The 24318-nt window shown below is 33.1% G+C and overlaps 4 protein-coding genes across 7 annotated transcripts; all 4 read right to left on the reverse strand.

Moving 5' to 3' along the window:
* Positions 1421 to 3541, reverse strand: LOC109327376 (gamma-glutamylcyclotransferase 2-1-like). Its single transcript, XM_019560492.1, has 9 exons — positions 3374 to 3541; positions 3112 to 3230; positions 2918 to 2994; positions 2728 to 2784; positions 2330 to 2386; positions 2182 to 2222; positions 1886 to 1954; positions 1697 to 1776; positions 1421 to 1582 (listed from the first exon to the last, which is right to left on the reverse strand). Exons 2-9 carry the CDS (start codon positions 3218 to 3220, stop codon positions 1422 to 1424), a joined length of 651 nt encoding a protein of 216 aa, XP_019416037.1. The 5' UTR covers positions 3221 to 3230; positions 3374 to 3541; the 3' UTR covers position 1421.
* On the reverse strand, positions 5818 to 12608 carry LOC109328496 (oligouridylate-binding protein 1-like). Of its 2 annotated transcripts, none has more exons than XM_019561987.1 (13): positions 12471 to 12608; positions 12282 to 12374; positions 11581 to 11642; positions 11216 to 11318; positions 10765 to 10841; positions 10422 to 10483; positions 10220 to 10307; positions 9947 to 10022; positions 9553 to 9583; positions 9330 to 9452; positions 8595 to 8680; positions 7108 to 7281; positions 5818 to 6466 (listed from the first exon to the last, which is right to left on the reverse strand). In XM_019561987.1, exons 2-13 carry the CDS (start codon positions 12354 to 12356, stop codon positions 6152 to 6154), a joined length of 1272 nt encoding a protein of 423 aa, XP_019417532.1. In that variant the 5' UTR covers positions 12357 to 12374; positions 12471 to 12608; the 3' UTR covers positions 5818 to 6151. The 2 variants fall into 2 exon arrangements, with proteins under 2 accessions (XP_019417532.1, XP_019417533.1); XM_019561988.1 differs by having other exon boundaries at positions 12282 to 12376; positions 12468 to 12599.
* On the reverse strand, positions 13188 to 17398 carry LOC109327311 (probable cyclic nucleotide-gated ion channel 14). 2 transcript variants are annotated; one of them, XM_019560396.1, is made up of 8 exons: positions 17226 to 17398; positions 17046 to 17108; positions 16571 to 17012; positions 15773 to 15985; positions 15359 to 15660; positions 15111 to 15222; positions 14316 to 14552; positions 13188 to 14185 (listed from the first exon to the last, which is right to left on the reverse strand). In XM_019560396.1, exons 1-8 carry the CDS (start codon positions 17252 to 17254, stop codon positions 13454 to 13456), a joined length of 2130 nt encoding a protein of 709 aa, XP_019415941.1. In that variant the 5' UTR covers positions 17255 to 17398; the 3' UTR covers positions 13188 to 13453. The 2 variants fall into 2 exon arrangements, with proteins under 2 accessions (XP_019415941.1, XP_019415940.1); XM_019560395.1 differs by having other exon boundaries at positions 16571 to 17108; positions 17226 to 17397.
* On the reverse strand, positions 19555 to 22932 carry LOC109328588 (serine/arginine-rich splicing factor RSZ22A-like). Of its 2 annotated transcripts, XM_019562118.1 has the most exons (7): positions 22829 to 22932; positions 22354 to 22455; positions 21971 to 22059; positions 20736 to 20958; positions 20432 to 20477; positions 20325 to 20395; positions 19555 to 19814 (listed from the first exon to the last, which is right to left on the reverse strand). In XM_019562118.1, the coding sequence occupies exons 2-7, from the start codon at positions 22440 to 22442 to the stop codon at positions 19796 to 19798; spliced, it is 537 nt and encodes a 178-aa protein (XP_019417663.1). In that variant the 5' UTR covers positions 22443 to 22455; positions 22829 to 22932; the 3' UTR covers positions 19555 to 19795. The 2 variants fall into 2 exon arrangements, with proteins under 2 accessions (XP_019417663.1, XP_019417662.1); XM_019562117.1 differs by having other exon boundaries at positions 20325 to 20477.

Consider the following 24318-nt stretch of genomic DNA (forward strand, 5'->3'; position numbering starts at 1 on the left):
TAAACTTACTCTTGTAGTAAGCGGATATAAAGGCTCAAACCATCCTTAAAAAAATATTTCTGGAGATATAATCCACTTATTCCAAGAGTAAGTTAAAAAGACTTATTTCATATCTTTTAATCATTCATTCTAGCACAATTTAATATTTGAAATATACTCACTAATTCAAATAATTGGATTGTCATAAAATGAATAGTTAAGATGTATAGTAAATATGTTTAACTTATTTTTCGAGTAATTGAATCTCATCTCTATAATAAATTATAAATTTAGGACCTAGTCTTAATTTGGTATAGATTATGTTTTTAATTTCAGTTTATAAACTGTAAGATTATAATATGTTAAAATTATAATTTGTTTACGTTTGGTTACCTTAGTTGAAAGTTGAATATAAACTAATTTGTTTTGTTTGGGTAAGGTAGAAAGATTGTTTTTACATTATAAATTACAGAAAATGGTATGAGGTTATTTGTTTATTTTATGATTATTTTGGTTGTTTTTTATATTATTTTTTAAATATTCATTTTTTAATATTTACTATCATAAAAAAATTTAATATTACATAAAAAAAGCTTAAAATATATTAAAATAAAATACAATATAAAAACCAATAAATAAATAATAAGTTATTTATACAATTTCACAAAATAAATAATACACAAATATCAAGTTTTATATAAAAGTTTTAAGAAGTTATGATGATAATGTGAAGAGTTATAGAGTTTGGTGGAAGAATAAAAATGAGGAGATAAAGTTATGATTGGGTAAAATAAGAAGTGGAAAAATTGAAAAATAAAATAAACTAACCCACATGATTTTGAAGCTTTCACTTTGGGCATATTTAAAAAAAACTGATATTATAATTTCATTTGGTTGTTAAACATGCATAATTTATATTTTCAGCATATTTTTTTAAAATATAAGCAAAATTTGCAAATAATAATAATAATAAGCTATGGTCATTTATTTTTGTATTGAGATCGAAAATATGGAGTGATTCCGAAATAGAGATACTAGTCCACTTGTGCATGTGGTTGAGTTAACATCATTGTGTCTATATGTATATGTTTGATAGAGTCCACAAATGGGTTAGGATAATACTCATTCCATAAATGTCCTCCTAAATAGAGAATTGCCAGAAACAAAATAGAGTTTACTATTAATGTTTTCAATCATGGTACAACACATAAAATATCCGCAAACAATTCCTTCCAATTCATAACATTGTATTTCTCTCCCTAGAACTAAGCAATATCATAAGATGATGATGATGACGATGATGATCAAAGGACGTGGAACAGTTAAACATATATAATTTAACTTAAAAAAGATGAGCTAGAAGAAAGTGTTGTTAGCAGGGTTTGTAGTGAATCAGTTCAGCATATCATCAGTTTTCATTCATCTTCTGGCCCTTCCTCCCTTTAACTATCCGAAGTAATAGGTATTGGGTGCAGTTGAAGGGTTGGGATAGGCACATGAGTAGGGTGTGCAACCAACTTCTTGTCTTTTGGGACTATATTCACTATTCCAAGTTCTTTTCTCACTTCATTCGCAAGCTCTATCACATAGTTATCTTCATGGCCTACACATCAAAGATCAAACCCTCTCAACTCGTCAGTTTTTGTGTCAACAAAGTTCATAATTTTGAAGAGAGAATCATAAACTATTACTGTAATGGTACAGATAGATAGCTTACCAATATCATGCATGGCCTTTTCAAGCAGGAATAGATAATCTCTATTGTTTCCACAAGGGCCATGAGCAGTTGCTATTTGTCTGAATAGATAAGCACAAGTTAGAGGAATCAAAGGACAGAACAAAGTTTCAAAAACAAAACAAAAAAGTTGTAAGAGAGATGGGTGACTGTAATTGAGCAATCGTATACCTTGCCATGTCTTCCAGTGGGGCAGGTCCCAGGTAGTATTTGTTTGCTTTGTCTGCAGTAGATGTGAATCTGTATAGATTGACATAACTTATGTTAGCAAACTTAAAAGAAAACCTAGTATGCAATTTCGAAACATTTTTATTTATTATCATTAAAACCTGAGAAAATTTTATTTGCACTTTTCGACATCTTTTTTAGATGAGTAATTAGATAGCAGGAATGCAGGATCAATAAGCTAAAATTAGGGACCTTCGAAAATATATAATAGGGAAGACAATATATGTAATATAACTTACACAATGACTCCAGTTAAAACAGGGTTCAGAGAATCTTCTTCCTAAAAGCAAAGAAAGATCACCATTAAGGAGAAATAAATAATTATCAAAGACTAAATGACAAGCACTTACAAGTAATAAAAAAACAAATTGATTACAGGTAACTCACCTTGTAGAAGCTTACAAGAGTCTTTTGATCATATTCACATTCCCGTCTCTCTAAATACTACAAAACAAAAAGGAGTGAAAATTTGAGACCAACACTAACATTGGGATAATTGATGAAAGGAAGCTTGTACATAAACCAGCCTAAAAAATTTAAGAAGTACTCAGCAAATCGAACGATCGCAATCACTAACTAAATACCACACATAAATGGCCCATTACTCATTGACTTCAAAACTGAGACAATGTAGAATTGTGATTGAGGGAATTTGGATATAAAAGAACCAAATTTAGTGATTAAATTAATCAACACTCATGGATATAAATAGCAAAATAATATTACACGTCGGAATCCAGGTTATAGAGCTAGCTATGGAAACTTTCTAGTGCTAAATATTTTACCTGCATAGCCAATTTTTCCTTTTCAGGGCCTCCTCCAAAACAATAAGCAGCACCCCACTGCAATATGATCGAAGAAATTATAAGAACAAAAAACAACATACTATCATACACTAACACTAGAAATGTCCAATTTATTCATATAAACTAACTATGCCACATTGAATAGAAATAATAACATATGAGGCCTTACGCAAAGTGCGCCTTCTTTCTCCTCTAATGTGCAAGTCCTTGCCGGGTGTTCAGGAGTTCCTCGATGATCAATGCAAGCTGCAAAATACAAATAAAAATCGAATCTTTAAGCATTTGTAAAAGCTATGCAAACTCAATCAATGGTATGCATACAATAAACAAATTCACCAGCATGTAAAAAAAAAGAACATTTACCTAAATCAAATACGCGTCTATAGTCCTTGATGAAGCCAACAATTTTCTCATCATACTCAAATCCTGGGTTCCACACCAATGAACCATAGCCAAAAACCCAGAACACCATAGTTGTATGACTTCACAACAAAAAATATCACACTATCAATGAAATGCTTCTACCAAATTTACATGATCATATAAATAACAATATAATTAAAAAACCAATTTTTCTAATATAACGAAAAGGGGGAAAGTAAAAAAATGGGGAAAGAAATGTTACATTTAAACGCTGAAATTTTCCCGAGGATGAAAATACGAAGGTGAAAGCGCAGAAGAGAGAAACAACGAGATGAATAATGCTAAACGATTTAGGGTTTAGCTATTAGAAATTAGGGTTAGGATTGTTTCTCTCTTTGTAAAACTCAGGTTATGGTGTGAGAAATTTGAGATTGAAAAGGTTGTTATTTATGGTGTAAGAAGGAGACACCTATTCAACTTGTCACGTGCCTTTTTTCATACATTAAATGATGTAATAATTCAATTTACCAAAATAGATATCTTATAGATTTCATTCATTGCTTTGGTGTCAACATTGTCTATGTTGGAAAAAGGATATATATATATATTATATATATTAATAGTGTATAATTTATTTTTTATTATTAAATAAAATAATAATAAATAATATATTAATCATGGATAATATTATACTAATAAATCTATTGATGAGATATGAATTAGATAAATGAATGATTGTGTGAATAATATAGAGATACAATGAACTTGGACGGGTTTAGAAGGGAGTATTTGCTGGCGTGGAATTGAAGTAATAAATGAATGAAAAGGACGAAAGTATTGAATAGGGTTCATTGAACCTGGACGTAAATGTGAAAAGCGCTCCCTATTTGGAAGGAAAAATTTGATAGATTTAAAGTGAAACTAACAACATCTAGAAGTTATGGGAGTAGTTGCATAAATTATATACTAATAGTTGTAATTAGTTAGAAAAATAATTAATTATTAATTTTTTAATTTTAATATATTTTTTTAATTAATCATAAAGTAGTGGTATATTGAGTAACACGGTCCATGAGACAACAAATTTGGTGTAGAAAGTTATACAAGTAGATTAAAGCAAAAAAATTGCAATAACTATAATTTAAAACAGAGGATTTAAACTATACAACAAAAGTGATGGAATATAATTGGTAATAAAAAAAAATAGTACAACAAAATGAAAAGAAACTAAAAATTATATTTGAAATTTTAACATGCAGAATGAAAGGGAACAACACTGAAAAAAATAAAAAAAAAAATAGACTTTAACATAATGATATATATAAAAACTTAAGTAGAATTTTGCTTTTGCATGTTAAATACGTTTGAAGAAATTTGCGAGCTGAATTTTAGAAGGGATAAAAAAAATAGAAGGTTTCAGAGTCATGTTATGAGTCTATTTCAAGACTACCAAACTTTAATTTTCCTTTTCTCATTCTAAAAGCCAATTCAGAAATAGACATGAGAATCTTTGATATTCTCATTTTGGACATATAGTAAATGTTTGTTTACTATTAGTTTCATTAGGAAAAGAGTGTTGATAAGAAGGCTACAATTGCAAAGAAGGTAAATCTGTAAAGAAAATAACATACCATCAAAGACATGTTTGCCAGGAAAGAAAAGGTAAAATTATTATACACTATTGGGAATTAGTCCTTGTCATGTTGTATTGTTTTCTAGATTTGCAAGTAGTGGATAAGCACTGCGTCAGATACTGTTATTTGTTTGAAGGTTGTATTATTATTTATTATCAACTTCTAATTCAAATACATTATATTTATAATTATTCTTATTTTTTAGCCCTATCTCACATGTGATGCATCTCATATTAAAGATGGTGCCATTTTATATCTCACATCCTTTTCCCAACCTATATTCTTTTTGTCTTTGTGGGATTTGAGTACAAATTCCTAGTAAAGAAAATTCCAGTGTTGGTGTCATCATTTCTTGAATTATTGATATAATATATTGAGTCCTTGATAACCTATCACATGTGACCAAAAACAAAATGCTAATGGTAGAATAATATATTTCAGGACATTATTTTTACGTCATAGAATTAAAGTTATTTATTTAAATGTGACTGATATTTTGCAGTTGAAGATGGCTGCTGTCAGCATATCCTTTTCACATACAAGTAGAGAGGATATGTCCAAACTAGTGTCAATTTGATACTCTTTTCTCTAATATTTAAGGAAACCCAAATAACAGAAGGGACAAAGAGGAGATTCAAAACAACCAAGTTGTCTTATCATTTGTCTTAACATTTGTTTCATCAAAGGAAATTCTTGGATTTTTTGTGAACATAACAAAAAACAGAAAGGAACAAAATAAGGAACTTTGAATGGTCTCTTACAAAAAGGAAGTAGTTGTAGCAAAATGCAATATTTGAGAGCATAAGGGTTTGTTTACTTTTTATTTATTGGAAAAGCACAATAAAATTTTGGAAGGAAAAAAAGAAAGGAATATAGTTGCCAAAGAGTAATGCGGAGATGAAAGACGTAGTGAATGAATCTTGTTTTGATCCATCTCAAGGTTAAATTCATACACAACGACAAACAGAAAAAGGGTTCGAACACTTGCAACAATTTCCCCAAAAAGTTCCTGTTTTTTTTTAACGTAATACGTGCATCAGTTTTGATCCATGAAAGAGCAAAGCCGTTGCCGGAAAGGAAAACAAGATACAGAATTATTAACATAGACGTATGAATACTGTATAATACACAATACCATTAATGAAAAACTACCCAAACATAAAAGTTTCCCTTTCTAGCAAAAACCCATATAAATAAAAATCCCTTCTTTTTAAGTCATCAAAACCTCATATAGATCAATATAAATTACAACACGAGATAAAATTTTAACGTAGAAAATACCAAGCTACAATACCTCAAGGCCCAGTTTGAAAAGGACATGGTGTGAGGAAGCAAGAGAAATGTGATGATGCATCAACGCCTCTGGAAGGAAAGAATGCAACTATGAATCTGCACTGTTGAATGTATCAACGATAGTACATAAGCTGTTGTCTTGATGAATTACCAGTATATGCGTCATACATGGCTTGAGATACCCCAGAGTTTATGCCCATCGAAGCAGGAGCTAGGCCATGTTGCCCAGTCATTTGCAGAAGGGCTTGGCCGGAAAGGCCAGATACAGCAGCTTGACTCATGGCCAGTTGGCGCTGGTAAGCCAACAACTCGGCATGAGAATAGCCTTGGTTCATCCCAGCAGTGGGAAGTATTTGATATGGTTGAGCAGGAGGAGGTAGGGGATTCGAAGCTGTTCCAGGAGGAGTTGGCTTGCTACCCCATGAGCACTGCACAAATCAATTAAAATAAATTTTATTATTCATCGACAACACATGAAAACGGGCTCTCAGCTTTTCAAAAATATTTGTGTCACGGTACTTAGAGGTGCGTCACATTTTTGGAATTCAATTTAAACTTCAAAAGCATTTTAACTGTGCAACATTATCAAACAGGGTCCACTGAGTCTATAACAAGCATGGAGGAATGCTCTAAACCACTCCTCCCCTATCCACTCCATCCTACCTCCTAGCAGTTGTGAATGTTACTTGGTAAGAGTGGAGACTATATCAGGTTATGGATGGGTGCATACATGTTTGTGACTATATATGAGACCAATGATCAGCTATTGGCATGGAAAAAGAAAAGAAGACTTGCATCCCTACTCTGCAAAATGACAATGCATTGAATTTATACTTCAGAAACATTTCAACTTTTTTGTAAAACAGGTTTCATCAGTCCAAAACATGCATTGAGGAATGCTGTACATGAATATAAGAAACATGGACAAGCTATTGGCAAGGAAAAAAGAAGACTCGCATCCCTACTCTGCAAAATTCACACAAGACAAGCATAGGGCAAACAAAAACCCTAATACAGAAATGGGAATGAATTTGTTGATTGCATAAGCAACAAGTGAAAGGCTTCTCACCTTCATACTCTTCCCACGAACTATACTTCCATTACCAATCTGAATGGCCAATGCTGCTTCATCATGAGTGTTGTACCTGACAAATCCAAAACCTTTATCCCTCTGAACTCGGACCTCCTCAATAACCCCAGCACCCAGTGCATGGAACTGACAATGAAGTTCAGCTTGAGTTACCTGTGAGATCTCAAATCATATTTGTAGATAAATTGTAAGTTACTTATCAAGAGGTTTGTAAACTAAATTCGTAATTTGCAAGAAACTAAAAGACCGTCTGACATTCAGACAATATAGTGCCACAGCCACAGATTTGACAGGCATTCATCAATCTATGTAGTACCGATAATACAGGAAAGTTGATATGGTGTAAATTAAGTTCAACATCAATCCTACCCAGTGAATTACTTTTAATAATTTATATAATACTAACTCCGGTCCTTTTTATAGGAACCCTTTGGGTACTTTCAGGGGAATTAAGGAGGTAAATTAGTATGGTCACTTACATTTAAATGTGTCTAGATGTATTTTTACAAAGCTAACCTTCATTATTATGACCCACTCATTTTCTCTTTTCACTGCATGCTAATTAATGAGGGTATTTTGGTAACAAAATCAATTATTGTGCTTGGAAATTTGGAAACGGTCCTATAAGAATGACAAAAATCAATCTCTCAAAAGATCCCTACACAAAGGACCGGAGGTAGTAATTATTTTACAAAGGAGTAATGATATATCTTCCTACACTATAAGAAAGTCACACATCACATATATCACTTGTAAACCAATCATTAATAAACAAAGTACCACTTTGTGTCACATGTTATTTTTCTTATGGTACAGGAGGATTTGTAGTAGAATATATCATTTTTTTTTACAAAATCCACCTCCACCATTGATTGAAAGAATGCATCATGCTCATAATTAAACAAACTGGGGCACAAACACACAGTTGATGATGGTGAAGATTTCAGCCAATGCTAAGCATAAACTATGCTTGAACTTTAAATACTCTAATTCGAGGTCAAGTGAACTACAATGCTTTACAGGCTGCATGACTGTACCTCTAACCACATTCCACATGTAACTAAACACTCATTCTGTTTGAAAGACTGCAGTGGAGAATTAACTTGCATGTGCTATGAAATTTCTCTGGCAGTTTGACTTAATTGATGTCAAGCTTATAGTGATATAATGAAACTGGGAATACAAAGGGTAATTTACACACAACAAAACAACAAAATCCGGCAAATTCTGGCAGTTTGACTGGGGTCAGCTGGTAGCTTACACACACAGCATTAAAACATAAGCATGCCTTAAAAATTCCTCCAAAGTTATGTGTAAAACCAATCCTAACAAACCAAACCAAGTCCGGCAAATACTTAAATACTCTTCCATATTTGTGGACAATGAAATAAAACTAAAGAGTAAAGTCTTGTACATATGTACAAACAACAACCATAACATTACACTCTTGAATTCCTGTGACTTACATCATGGGGAAGGTTGCCGACATAAACAGTGGTGTATGCATGATTGTTTTCAGGAGCATCTTCATTGTTATAGTCTTGACCTCCATCTGTAGAACATACACACAAAAGAAGCATTAGTCAACAATCCTCGAGTTCCCAATCGGTTTACAGAACTGCATAAAGAACAGAAAAGCAATTCAAGTTATAGGGATAAAGTGAGGTCCCAATTCTGAACTAATTCTGGGCACTGTAATCATTAATGACTAGAAAAGGTGCAGCAATTAAGCCGCTTAGTCTAAAAGTGCCACCATGTTGGTCCTCCTAGGGATTAATTTGGTGGCACTCTAAATCTTTGAAGGACTTAAATCTGCACTGTGGCTGGCCATTTCATCTTTGAGGGACTTATTCAGTGCACTTTTTCTTTGGAGGACCAAACTTGTAGCACTTGTATTTTCTGGAAGAACAAGTTGACGTCTAATAACCATAAACATAGATGCAGAAACACTATCCCAAAGAAGTAATGAATAGTCACCATGTTAAGAAACAAGACTTACTGAAGTCTCATTCAAACAAAACTAGGTATTGTTTTGTAAATATCTTAGCTATTCCTCTCTGCCTGTCTCCTTTGAACACATTACAATAAAAATACGTAATACCACAGGCTCAATATGTTAACCAAGTACAACCCCTCCTTGCACATCAAAACTGGTGTCTAACAAATCAAGCAATTGGAATTCCAGAAGCAGTGCAAGATACCTGAAGACCCGTTTGTAAGCACAACAGCATTTTGGTTATCATTGTTCTTCTCTTCGCCGGAGCTGGCACCAGCACCCTTAGTTGCCCAATTGCATCGTATCTGCCTATTTCCCAGCCATTTACCTATAACAAGCAGGAAACACCACAAGTTGGTAGGAACAAAAGCAAACGAGAAAAGAAATCGAGAACAAACAACATGGGAGTAAACAAATAAATGCCTAACCTGTCATATCATTGATGGCACTTTGGGCATCCTGCATATCAATTACATTAAGATATATATTTGACTAATCAGCGCATAATTAACATAGCTACACCAAACTAACTTTTGCTCAAGTTTAACTTAAAAGATGTTATAAAAATTGAGATTGCACTTCAACCACCTAAAAAAAGCAGCAAAAAATAATAACAGAATTTGTAACAAGATTTTATATTCGGACAACATTGAGGTTGTGTAATGAATAAGTTTATTACTGAACTACCACGTCTAAACAAGGAAAGCAAATTGAGAGCACTGATAACAATCTTTAACAGAAATACATTTTTTTAGTTTTCCTTTCAGAAGGGTTTGTTGGCTAATCTCTCCAGTACATTCCAGTATACAGAAAGAAGATTACCTGATGATCACGGAAAGAAACAAAGCCATATCCTTTTGAGCGACCAGTTTTGTGATCCCACATAACCCTTGCGTCACTGCAATTAAGAAGCGAGAAGGTGAAAAGTAAGTTCCATGTATCAATATCTTGCAAAGTAACACGTTGAAGAGTTCCCCCATATCAACTATCTTTCTTCAACTTGCCACCATCACTAATGACTACCTTCACCATTAAAAATACCTTGCTTAATGACCACAGAAATTGCAACAACAAAAAAATCAATGACAAACTTACGAACAACTATGATAGACTGAGAAGCATGCATATAAAGTTGCATCAGTGACCTCTGGACTCAAATCACCAACAAATACATTGAAGTGCCCTGATGATTTTAAAATTATAAGGAATATAGAATTGAAAATGAAAAGAAAAGGAATGTCCCCAAGAAGTAAAATAATCAAAACCAACGATAAAATGAACAGTGTTTAAAAGTAACCTGAAGTATCCTCCCTACTGCTATTGGCATATGCCCAGTTCACCTTAAGTGCTTGACCATATCTGCAAATGGAAATATAAATAACAAAATTAACAGAATATTGCTACATATTAAGGAAAACTAGACACTTGCCAAGATTCCATAGATAAAGCAGCATCTATAAAGCCATTACAATAATATTAAAATTGCCAAATACATTATAAGTCTATTAATGAAAATGACTGTGAAAAATGATAATAATTCTCTATCATCAGAAAAGCCAGATGCAGAATGCTGTCACGGTTCACATCCTACGTAAATATCGCAGAGAACCAGAAAAACCCTTTATAAAATATATGCTTACAGTTGCCGTCCATGCAATGTCATTATAGCAAGGGCTGCAGATGCTCTATCATGGTAGTCCACAAAACCATAAGAGGACTGCAACAGTAGTGTCACAAATTTAAAAAAAAATGTGAGGAATACAAATCAGAAGAAACCAGAAAGTAGAGAGCACAGATGATAGGGATAAGGATTATGAAGAAAATGTAGTATAAGCAGATGCTAATCCAAGAGCCACTGATAGGAGAGTTTTACTATGCTCCCCATGGCAGGACTGAAGACTGCCAATTGACATATAAGTATATAACACACAAAACAGGACCTTAAACAATCTATGACCTTCATGCTCATTTTATTAAGAAAAGAATTGAAAAATAACATGGATATTTTAGTTTCTAAGAAAAAACAGACAAATTGTGAGCAAAAAATAGAAATCATGAACAGAGAACATTGAGTGGAACACTGAATCAAACCTTTTCTTTTCTTATGAGCTTGCATCCAGCAAGAGGACCAGCACTCTGAAAAACTTCTGCGAGGAGCTGATCCGTGACATTTACATTAATATTCCCTACATAACTGAAAGTGCACATAGGTTAAGATTAATTAGGTGTCTAAGCAGGAAAAGTATACTAATTCTGGTACATTGACTATTTAATACCACAATTAACCTCAATAGCATCAAATTTATCTCTCGAAAATTAAGATCAGTTAAAAACACCATTATGTAAAAGAAACTTGCAAATACAGTTATAAATAGGTATTAAATGGAAAACCGTCATACTTGTAATTATATATATACCCAAATAAGCATCTAAGAGAATGAGAAACCAACACTTACACACTACGACATGCAGAAACATCAAAACCAGGAGGCAGGTTGCCACTTGGAACAGGATCCATCTGCATAAAATAAAAAACAAGAATAAACAAACGGACCTCAATTTTTGTCACAACATATTGTGGGGATAGGGGAGTAGGGGAAAGAGGCAAACAAGTATAGGAAGAATGGAATAGACGCAAAATAGAATCAAAGAGAAGGAAAAAAAAAGCTCTTCATTTTTCTATTGATAGTGGCAGGATGAACTATTTCTCATACGATTCTAACAAAACAAAACTATTAGACTAAAACAAATTGAAAACAATCAATCACGTTGAACAAATTTTGTTCATATCATAATTCTCTAATAGTTCAGCATTAAGCGAGAAACTCTCAGTATGTGTCGATCTGTTGAACATTCTTCACATCTCATGAACTGGATCAAAGACATTTCAGAATTTGAAACATCCCCTAGGTTATTTCTCTCAGGATACTAAAGACCTAGAACTGGAGCAAAAATAATTCCAAATCAAAACAAGTACATGTAATAAATACATATATCACTGACCAGTAATAAAAGAAACCATTATATCAAATTAACCACTAGAAGAATGAGTAATTATCCTTATTAATGCTTAAAAGAAAGTGAGAAACACAGTTTATATATTGATTCTACATAGCGATAAATGATGAAGGAAAGAGAGAAAGGGAATGGAATTAACCTGAGACATCGCTGCAGCGAGCATGTTAGGGTTATACATCTGATGCTGTTGCTGCAAAATTGGCCTCTGTTGCATAATCCAATTGATCGATTCCTGAGGGATTCGTAATTGAAGAAATAAGATTAATAATTATGATAATCGTGAATCGAGAATTGAAATCGTAGATTGAAATTGAAAGTTTATACTCACCGTGAATCAGAGAGAACGAAGGAGAATGATGGAAATTGGTTTCTCTATCTTTCAGTTGGGGAACAATCACTGTGTTGCTCGGATTCGGGTCTTATTCTCGGATCGGTTTATATCCGTTTACTTTTACCTATTTTTACTTATTCGTGTTATGTAAATTAATTTCAATCAATTGGGTTAAATAAATATCATTTTGTATTTTATAACTAAAACAAATTATGAGGATAGTATTTCAACAGTACTATTTAAAAATGTCAAACATAATAAATAAATTAAAAAAATAGTTTTAGATTCTTAAAATATAATTTTAACTCTTCCAAATTATTATGATGAAAAAAAGTATATGCATGTATGAGTTTTATATACTGTTAGTGCATCATTTACCATTCATTTTTAATAATAAAAATAATCCAAATGAATGATATAATAATTGTATATAAATTTTTACATTTACACTATATAAATATTAGACTCGATTATTATACCATTAAAGATGAAGAAAATTAATTAGTGTTATTTTTTATTTAAAATTACCACAATTGAAGCTTACATTAGTCTATTTATTTATAGGCCCATAATGTAATTGTCTATTTAGTGTATGTATACTTATTTGATGATTGTTAAATGACAAATATTTTATATTCTTTGATGAAAGAATACACACAAAATTTTGATATTCAAGTGTTGATTACTGTATCTAAAATGCAGGAAATGTTGCACTGTAAAATACAAGTGGTATATATGAAGTAATTATCATAATATACAAGAGGAGAATCAATTTGTACTAAGCAGACAAAGTAGTAAAGTACAGGCAAAGATACCACCTGAAAACATCTCCACAAAAAACTACTAATGCACACATGTTTTAATGTACCAGGAATACAATAGTCTTGACTCTCGAAAATCGTATCGAAAATCGTATCGAACATTCGACCTTGGCCGTTAGCAATGGAACTGTATTTGTTAATTAATTTTGCAGTGTGGAGCTAATCATCTTCAGGCTCTACTGAGAAGTCTGGCTCTTCAGGCTTTTGCAGCTTCAGCATCTCTACATGTTTGATCTGAGCTCCTCTTCTTGTGTTTGCAGCGAATCTTGAAGCTAGTATAGTGACGCCGAGGTTCTGTATTACTTGTGTTGTGTTTGAAGCCATAACATTGTACTCTTCATCCTCATGTTCCGTTTGATCGTTGACTTGTTCATCGGCATTGAAGGAGAGGGACTCTCTCATGCTAAGGAACTTCGCCAATTCTCTCTTCTTGTGTCGGCGCCAAGCTACCTGAATGAAGCAGGCAGCCCATGTCCTCCAATGGTGAGAGTAGAACCGGAACGTGTGTTGTAACTTCTTGCTATGCAAACGTCGAAATTGGTTGGCAACGAATTTAAGATCTTGTGCTCTTAGTGCAAAAGCTTCGACTTCGACGATGGCTTTTACTGTTCTTGTAGAAGAAGGCAAGTTGAGTGTAGAGTTTGGAAGCAATGCCCAAGCAAGTAACTCTTCTCCACAGAAATCACCAGGCCTTAAGGTAATAGAGTTGAAGAAACCTGTTCTTCCTCCATTTGTGGTTGAGCTTTCAAGTTTCCCTCTAATGATGAAAAGCATCTCCGTAACTGGATCGCCTTCCCTAACAATGTATGTGCCTTGAGTACTCAATGACGAGACCAAACGCTCGCAAATTGCATCAAGTAGCTGATCATCCATTTGTGAGAAAAATGGGACCTATAATTGGAGAAAGCATAGCAAGGTTTTAGTCAACAATTGAACAAGGTCGTGGAGAAAAAACTATCGAAGATTAGTTTCACACTTAGATCGAAGCTTGGTATAGCAATATGTGTTGGGAGAAACTTACACGTCGAACAAGGTCCAAGCAAAGGTGACGTTGGATATCTCTACGTAGGTCTATGGGAAGGCCTTGTAAGATTGTTTCTTCATCAACCCCCCTTGTTGCAAGCCATTTATATTGAACAAATCTTCGGATACGCTCTTGGAGATGTTTCGGGAGCTGGCGATGTCTCATCCACTCTTCGGTGTCACGTTGCTTGAGCCTCCACTCTTCAAGCCTCACAGTAATAGATTGCAGATATGTCTGTATTCAAATTGAGCATGCTTAGGAGTTCCTCCATAAGGGTCAATTTTTTTTTACCATTATCAATCCAAGTTCCACTAAATGATATAGCATGTTATGACAAGGTTTTAATCAACAATGCAAAATTATACAAATTGTAGAGGAATATTATTAGTTGAAAAAAGTTACAGATGAGGAAAGATTATACAAATCAAAAGATTGAAATGTCTCAATGTCTAAGGTAGGTGGTTAATCATTAGATATAATCACATGGAAGCTTGTTCTAGACATGTCCATCGGAAACATAGTAATCTAACATTAACTGTTGCTGAAGATGAGAATGACAAAGACAACAAAGCATGGCAAGTGTTTCATAATTTGTGTAGAAGGCGTAAGAATTCACAGATGTCGTGGTTTTAGTATAACACAACGGAAAATCGACTATACAGTCAGAGGTGAAACTGCATTCAAGTGTAAAAGTAATTAACTGGAGCCAGTAAAAACCATAAAAAGCAACAGAACTTATTGCAACAACACTGTTAAAGTTAGACACAGGAGGATTTTATAATCCATTTTTACCTGCATGTTACCAATTAAGTGGGCAAACAAAACTAGACCCAGAATAGCTATGAGTATTGCAAATGAAGTTTCCCAAACAAATATGCTTGTACTCAAACCCTGCCCATAGGAACTGAAAAAACAGAAAATGTAGATTAGAAACAGGGAAAATCACTCCAAAATTATAGCGTAGTGTCGTAGAACTTCGAAGGTCTGCACCTCCTAGAATGAAACTGTAAAGATAAAAATAAGAAAGCCTTGAATCATACCTCAAGTTCTGCAAGCCCCACCACAGACAATAGAGATACTTCTCTAAAAACAAAGAGGATATAACATTATTTTCTACTGCAACTCCAAATATTCCATAGGTGAAAGTGGTGCTATTTGCTGGATTGCAGTTACCGAACACAGAAGTTGTATTTAACCACTTCATGCGATCTTCATCGTCTAAACTGCCGCAATCCAAGTACTTAAGAGTACATTTTATCGGGAGGCTTTCGTTCCTGCATTCAGTTTTCCAGCAAGTAGCATGTCTTTCAATTGACAACAAATACCATGATGCCCCTAAGACCTACAAGAATAAAGTTGGACTAATCACTGATGTAAAATCAGAAATGCGAAAAACACAAAAACTAAGTTTAAATTATCGAAGTCATTTTGCGAGTGAAGAAAATTTAACATACATGACTTGCTAACATGTAAAGTAAAAGATTGTAAGCAGCTCCAGCCCAAGCCGTCTTCGTAACTAAGCCGGTGGCTTTAACAATCTGAGAGCTTAGTGGAAAAATCAAATATAATCTTGGAATATATTGAAGCAGGACAATTAGTACAAGAGCATTGTAGGTATGATCAGCATGGGAACCTCTAATTGCTGGCAAAATAAACCAAATCACAATCTGCCAACAAAGATAAGGAAACAATGTCATTGAACATCACTTTCAGATATTCTCAAACTTCTAGGGATAAAGACATAAAACATAACCAAGCAATTATACCAAAAAGGTGTATCATGTATGAATTAGTAATTGCATAAAACTCTAGCACATTCACACTGCAATTACTTGATATTGTAAACATAACATTAAAATACTATTCCAACCTTAACAGATAAAAGGAAGGGAAAAAACTAAATCCATTATTAAATTTACTCAAATTATGGTCTAATCCATTATAACATGAACAAAGTAAAACAAGGAGACATATATTATGTAATCTATGCTACTAATGAATCTGTCCAATTGCTACTGCATACTGACACATGGCTTTTACATTTTTTTTCTGTATAACTAAGGATATCCCTTCACCATATGGGTAAGGAACAAATCTCTTTTCGGGTATGTAATTGCTCCTCTCAACAAATGTTATTCATAGAAATCGAACTTTTGACCTTTTGGTCTATCTGGGGGCCTAGTGGGACCAACACCTTGTTGGTTTTTACATTGAACACAATGGAAATGAGTAATCATTGTGAATTGTGATACCTGGGGAAGAGGCAGTGTAGCTACAAGATCTAGAAAGAACTCTGATCTCAGATACCTTCTAGCAATCAACTTAGGATCCATAACAAGTTCACCCCTTCCAAAAACCCTTGAACTTGGTGACACAAAAGCTGTCCTAAACTTAATGATCATGTTCAGGAAGTAGAAAACATCAGCAAATGTTCTGAAACATGTCACAACAATTCCTAGGTTCAAATCAGTAGCCATACATGATGAATTTCCATCATTTGCTACAGAGGGAAGGTAGAAAAACAATGGATCAACAAAAAGTGACATTATGCAAGAAAACAGAAATGCCCTATTCCACTCCAAAATCATGTCACTGCCAGGATCAAGAATTCTCTTCTTCCATGTCTCATGTTTTTCTGGGAAAACCTTAAACTTTCCAAATGTTGGCATTCTTATATTAAATTTTCCTTCATGGTTCATCTTGTATGTTGGGAATGGATTCTCATGTAGTTGGTTAGCATCTTTCTTTTCCCATTGAAACTCAAGTTTTTGTTTTTCATCATCAGAGAACCTGAAAAAATTTCAAACTCACTTATCATTTATCAAATATCTACACAAAGTTGTAACATGAATAGAAAGAAGATAAAAAAAACATGGTATCTGAAAGATATAAAGATAGAAACTTTACCTTAATAGCTTCTCATTATTAAGCTTCATTCTTATGAACTATAGTAAAACTCAAATGGTCACATTGAAGCTACTACTAAAAGAGTGCATTGCAAGTTACAAACAATTACACTACAATGAATAAAAAGCAAAGTGAAATTTCTACTTTGTGAAGAAAAGGGAAAAGTTGCTTTGAGTTTTGGACTAATATATAGGTTTGACTTCACCAAAAAATGAACCAACAAAACGGTCTACCACTAACACAATTATAAGTACATTGGGGATATAATAATATATAATGAACGTGGGAACCATGACAAACTCATATAAATATTACATAGTTGCACTAAAGACAAAAACAGTAGCAGCAACTGAAACGTGGCTAGACCTAGTAATAGCACACAAAGATAGTTTTATTTGTTTAGAAACAAATGTACCCGAGTTTTATATCGTGTATCATTTACTATTCATGTTTTATTATTATTAACTTTTAAAAAAATAATATAGATAAATGATAAATTTTATATTGATTGTATATAAATCTTTACATTGATCATGCACATGTATTACACTTTTTTTTTGCATGAAGAATATTTACAAATAACTCCTTTCTAAACATAGAAATTATTGTCCAATGAATTTTGCATCATTCAGCAAATAAAAACTTTCAGGTGCATACAGCAGTAATTAAATTAGGATGCTTAAGAAGCTTAGGTATATTATGCTTGGCATGGTTGGTCATATGTAAGATTAGGTTTATTTTTTATTTTAAGAATATTCTCTGTAGATCTAGTAAACTAGGGAAATATAATTTAGACATAGCTCTTCTTAAGGCATCTATCTATACATAGGAAAAATGAAGAATTGGAAGATTATTAATTCATATTTGTTGGGTGTCATTGTAACAGAAACAAATTATATGGAATTTTACTTTCTAGAAAGATCATTCTCATGACATATGTTTTCTTAATGAGAATATATTTTTGATGAAATTTAATGTTTGGTTTTGAAGAAAATAAAGTGAAAGGGAAAGTAGGCACATAAAAACGTGTGTGCAAGTGGCAACGTTGAGTAATCATTGGAACAAACCATTGCATAATTCAGAAATTCTTAGGTAGTCAATCCATTTAGGAGTAAATATCTCTTTAGAGGGGAGTGCAGTAAAAAGTAAAAACGAAAACAAAAACTCAGATCTTTGTTATTTATTTAGAGTCCGTCTACATATGACTATGCAAATAATAGGTCCTCAATCTTAAATCTTAATGTATTATATAGACAATAATCTTAAAGTATATTTTGAACCATGTCTCATACCAATGAAAGGAAAAGAGAAAAATTATGAATATTTTAATAGTTATGACATGTTTTCATTACTATAGGACATGGTTTGAGACATATTTTAAAATTATATGTCATTATCGGTATGTAAACCTTTTCTAATGAGCTTGTGCTGATCTCAGTCAACCGGAAGAACCTAACCAAAGTGGTAGTTAGAGACACAACGTGCAAGAAACTAATATAATCAGCAAAAATATTATACTCTAATTAATAATTCCCTGCAAAGTCTAATGATGAATAACCGGAAATCTTAGGATATTGAGCAAGTGAGCCAATGTAGTTGAATTAGTGCGACAAATTGTGTAAATTTAGATATCACTTTTATTCGGCAAATTTAGTAATACAGATTGAATCAATTAATGCTCCAAAAAGATTGAAAATAATAGGGTTGAAGGTTTACACATCTAATATATCATTTATCATTCATTGTATTACTTATACTTAAAAATAATAATTATTGACTAAATTGAGTGATGAATAATATACATCTTCTCTTAGTTTTGTTTTGTTTCTTTTTGTCCTTTTGTTTTTTAGAAGATTTAATTCCGTCCTCCCGTACAAATGGTGTTAATTTGATTGATTGTGTTACCATTTCAATTTTTTAAGAAAGAAAGAGTGAAGAATATTAAAATATTCCAACCATACTTGCTGATAAGGTTATTCAGATCACAGGCTTTTATTTCAAAGTATATAATTCAAGATTTTACATTTGGAAATAGAAGTATGAAAGACAAAAAGGGCACCAAATAATGAAAAAGTTTAGAATCCTTTGTAATATTTACTTATTCAATAAACTCACTTACCTTTCATCACTGACTATTTAAACCCACTTTATTTAGAACAGATTAATTACATATCAATAGTATTTTTCATGCATCCCTTCAATACTTGTGACTTATAATAAAAACATGCTATTGTAGCCAGCTATGACCAATAGCCATTCAAAAATTGGAAAATCACAGAAAGTAACTCAACACAGAAAGCACAAAACCAAGGAAGCAGTATCAGAAAGCACATCAACACAGAAAGAAAAGCATATATTTGAGCAAGATCTGGAACTCTTGACAAATTTATAGCATAAATAACATAGGCATAGAAAGCAAGAAAATTTGAATCCATCCTGGAGGCTCAGTTCAGGGCAGTGCCCAATAAAACAGACGCATAATGCAGTCGAAGCACACTATATTAACAAAATCTCACTATTCTGCTAGCATCACAGCTAATAATTTTAAAGACGACTTCCGCTTCATAGACTCAATCCCTTAAGCCATTCCTGCAAGTTATTAAGCATTATCATATGTCAGCACAGATGCCAAGCAACAATGATTTGCATAATATTGAAAACAGAACTTCAAAACTCAAAAGCACACGATTTGGTATGAGGGTTTCATAATGAAGAGAGGAATAAATCCGATCGAGTCCACAACTTAAGAGGTTTAATCATCATTCCTCTGAACAGATAGCAAAAACAAACTTAAAAGAAAAAAGGCTATACAGAGTAGGGCAGCAGCAACCTTTTAAAAGAAATGGATTAAAGCCCAATCAAACTATCTTATAAGCATCTCCCAGAAACAAAATAAATAAATTACTAGAATCTCAGGCACACAGTAATGTCACTGTAAATGACATCAATGAAAAACAATTTCCAGTAATGATATAAATGTCTATAAGACCCAACAACAAATTAAAAAAGTTATTTGAGAAGGAATCAAGATAAGTAATTTGGTAACATAAAGTAGTGGCAGGAGTCCAGGATAAATTGAAGCTTAGAAAAGGAACCTACCCGTTACCATATTTAAGTTCCTCGCGCCCACGGTAAGGAGGAGGAGACCTGCTATAGCTGCGTCCACGGGGCGACAAGCGACCACGGGGTGACAAGCGTCCACGGGGTGACAAGCTGCGGCGCCTAGGGGACCTCCTATGAGGACTGTAACTCCTGGTTCATAAAATAAAAGGTGTGAAACAATATACCAAAGAAATTATAACACAGAAATATGTAGTGAACAATTATCATTATCACATAGACTTGTAACTTCTTTTTTCTAATCCGAATTATCTGATAAAGTAGACCCAATTTTAAAACATCAAAACTAATGTATACAAAGGCAGGTGACTCAACTAACAAGTTATCCTGTGAATCAAGGGAGAAAAGAAGGAAATTGTGTCTAAGATAAAAAAAAGAAAGCAATCTCACCTTCGCCCATAACTTGGGCTCCTACGAAATCGAGGTGGACTGCGACTATAGCGTCTTCCAGAACCACCACGTGAGCGACATTCCCGAGCAAAATGACCAGGTTCACCACACTCATAACATTTCAAATCAGAACCACCACCACCAGGGCGTCCACGGCCACCTCCACGTCCACCGCCGCCACCTCTAGAATTGTGAGAAAGCTCTACCCTCCAACCATTCTTACCTGCTCCATGGATGAATAATGAAAGGCACAGTAAATAAAAGGAGAAAGGTAAGCAAAACAAGTGGCTTGCAATTGAAACGAGGTCTCATAATTTAACCAAAAACATTCTAAGCAAAGAAACAAATAATATAGTGAAGAGGAAATTACAAACGCGGGTATTTCAAAACAAATACTGGTAGCACGGAACAGTAACATTGTCAATGAGTAACTTTCAGATGGATCATTTAACCAAAGGACAGAAGAAAAATCAATTTTATGTGATAATATCCAACAGTTAGCAGACAGCCAAGACATCAACATGAAATTTAAATAATTGAATGTGCATCACTTAATTCTCATTATTAAAAAGCAACATAGATAAAATGCAGTTCAAGATAAACAGTTGCAACAGCAAAAATTATAATCATGGCATGACCCACCATAATAAAATATTGTCATATATGCATAATGAGGAACAGGTTCAGCATTCAAAGTAAGGACAATAATTGTTTGACAGGATTACTTAAAGAAGTTCATTTAACCAATGATCAATAAAGGTCTATAGGAGCACAAATTGCTCATAGGAACATATACAGAACACAGGCAACACTCACATGGCCCAGAGGTTAATTGCAGTAGCACACATCTCATTTAAAACAAACGCATTATGCCAAAGATGTGTAGCTTGCCATAACCCGCCAAAGCAGTGCATTTTCTCTGTTAAATTTCTTAATTCTCTTAACATGTAGTCAAACTGTATGAATCAGTACATGTAGTCAAACTGTACGAAGCAGCCGACTTTGGTGAAGCCTAACAAAAAACCATTACAGCAGTGCAGGCGTGCTTGCATATGAGATTTACTATGCAGAAGTAGAAGAAAGGGAGAATCTGCTTGCCAGTAGGCCTATGGCTTCCTCAGATGAGAAAGAAGAAAAACAATAATACATTAGCAAGTAAGAAAAATTCATTACAAGGAAAATGTGACAAATACAATGGCAGTTTAATACGTTTCAAAAATGATTCGGAAACATACCATCTAATTCACGGATAGCATCCTGTGCATCTCTATGGTCATCAAAGTCAATAAAAGCATAACCAGGTGGCCTCCGTGCAACCCACACACTGCAAACATGACATTCATGGAACTGGATTACTATCTAAATAAGTATAAACTAGTTTTCTATGCTAAGCTCTGTTAACTCCATATAACTTCGTATCAAATTAAGCTTTAGCAACATAACAATAAGTTAATACAATGACATACAAATAAAAAATATGAATAATCATGGAAAACTAAAAGGTAATTTGTAATACTAATATATCTTATTTATTCTCGACCATGCTTGTTTTAGAATTAAGCTTCTTTCTTTAAATTTGATAAACAAATTGCAATATATCAAGCAATGCTTTGAATACCTTCGTATAACTCCAAAAACATGGAATTCATCTTCAAGTTCTCTCTCAGTAACACGGGAATCAAGGTTACCAACATAAACGCGAGACATAGTTTCAGTATTCCTGCAGAACACAAATTAATCAAATTGACTTTGAATTTATGAGTTTTTCTACCAAAACTTCTAAAACATTCATTGACCCACCAAACCTAATGTAAAATAGAAAACAAATGAAGAACAATTTCAACGAAAAGACAAAATCTCAAAAGTAAAAATTCCAACAGAGGTAACAAATTCCATGTGAAGATAACATAATCGGTAGATATAAAGGATGCAGCTTTTGAATTTAAATTAAGAAGAAAAATTCGGGTAACGAAAACAAATCTAGGAAGCAAAAACGTTAATGGAACAAAAAAATATATTATGAATGGTTCAATTTGGGGAAGAAAGAAAGGAGAATGGAAATCTGAATCTGAAGCGATGAGAAAGAAAGGTACCGAAAAACCCTAGCAGCCTTGTTCACGATCCCTAGTGTGTTACGAAGAAACTATCTTCACCAACATAAAACCCTGTCCAATGTGGAGATTATATTGGGCTTCTTGTGTCATGTATGAAATACCCAAACTAACCCCAAACTTTCTTCTTAGGATACAAATAAAAAACAATGTAAGATTTTTTTTTTTTTGTACAAAGAAGATGTCTTGATTAATGAACTAAACTCTTTTATTTTCTTTTTGGATATATATATATTTGTCTCTTCTAATTAGTGTCGTTTTCGTAAATCAAAATATGTCATAGAAACATTTGTTTGGAATTAATTAGAATGTATGGGATTCTTATTCCTTTGTAAGATTTGATTAATTAATTTTCTAATTTTAACAAGAAAACTTGTATTCCTTTTGCTATATGAAATCAATTAGCTATGGTTTGGTTCATGATTTTGCAATTTCAAAAACCATGAAAATTGAAACCATACATACATGCATCATGTATGAAAACTTGTATCCTTTGCTATATGAAATCAATTAACTTGAAGGAATTGCACGAGCAAGAGATTCCTTTCAATAAGAGAAGGAGGGTTCATATTACATCAAAGTGGTCCACAACAAACAAATGGACGTTTGTTCAAGTGGTACATGTTTGATTCCCCTTAAGCAATGTTTCAGGTTCGAGTCTTGTAGATGGAAAAAATGTCCACCGGGAGAGTTAGTCCCACATAGCTGTGAATGTTCCCAACTCGAACAGGATTGCCTCCAATGCGATGATATCTATGGGAAACCAAAAAAAAGTGGTCCACAATATCATCAAATTTTGACACATGGTCCGACCCTCAATCCATGCCCCTTTTGCCTATGGATGAGGCTCAAGATGGTGATTATGATTATGAAGATGAAGGAGAAAAAGGTAGAAAAATGTTATATACTTCTTCATCCTCTTCATATTGGAGGAAAAGAAACAAGAGGATCAACTCATGTGCCATAATAGATTACCTGAATCTTATGCTGCTGACATGAGGCTTAGACTTGGGAGTTAGGAGAGTCAAGTATAGGAGCTTTTCTCTTATAATTGTTTTTAGTACTACCAAGAGTATCCATTAATTTTTGATACGGAACTAATATCTGTCGAGATATGTGGTTGTATCTCCTAACAAATATAGTTGTAGAAATCGAGCCTTTACATTTAAGTTGTTATGTGAATCTCAGCTTTGTTAGTAATGATGATTAATTATTATCATTTAACAGGGAGCTTTTATTTTTATTCTTTTGTTAATGTTCTTATTAAATAACATATAATATATTAATAATATAAAAAAATTTATGTTATTTGTGCATACAACTTTTATCTATAAATATCCAAATTAAATCTATTCTTTGGGGAAAACAACCAAGTACGGTTGTACTTTCTAAAATATTTTAGATTTTTTATTAAACATTATTATTTTTCATATTTATCTCTTTATTTTTGGTACATTGAAAATTAAAGAAAA

This window comes from Lupinus angustifolius, chromosome LG15 (genome assembly GCF_001865875.1).
Source record: "Lupinus angustifolius cultivar Tanjil chromosome LG15, LupAngTanjil_v1.0, whole genome shotgun sequence".
Lineage (NCBI taxonomy): Eukaryota > Viridiplantae > Streptophyta > Magnoliopsida > Fabales > Fabaceae > Lupinus > Lupinus angustifolius.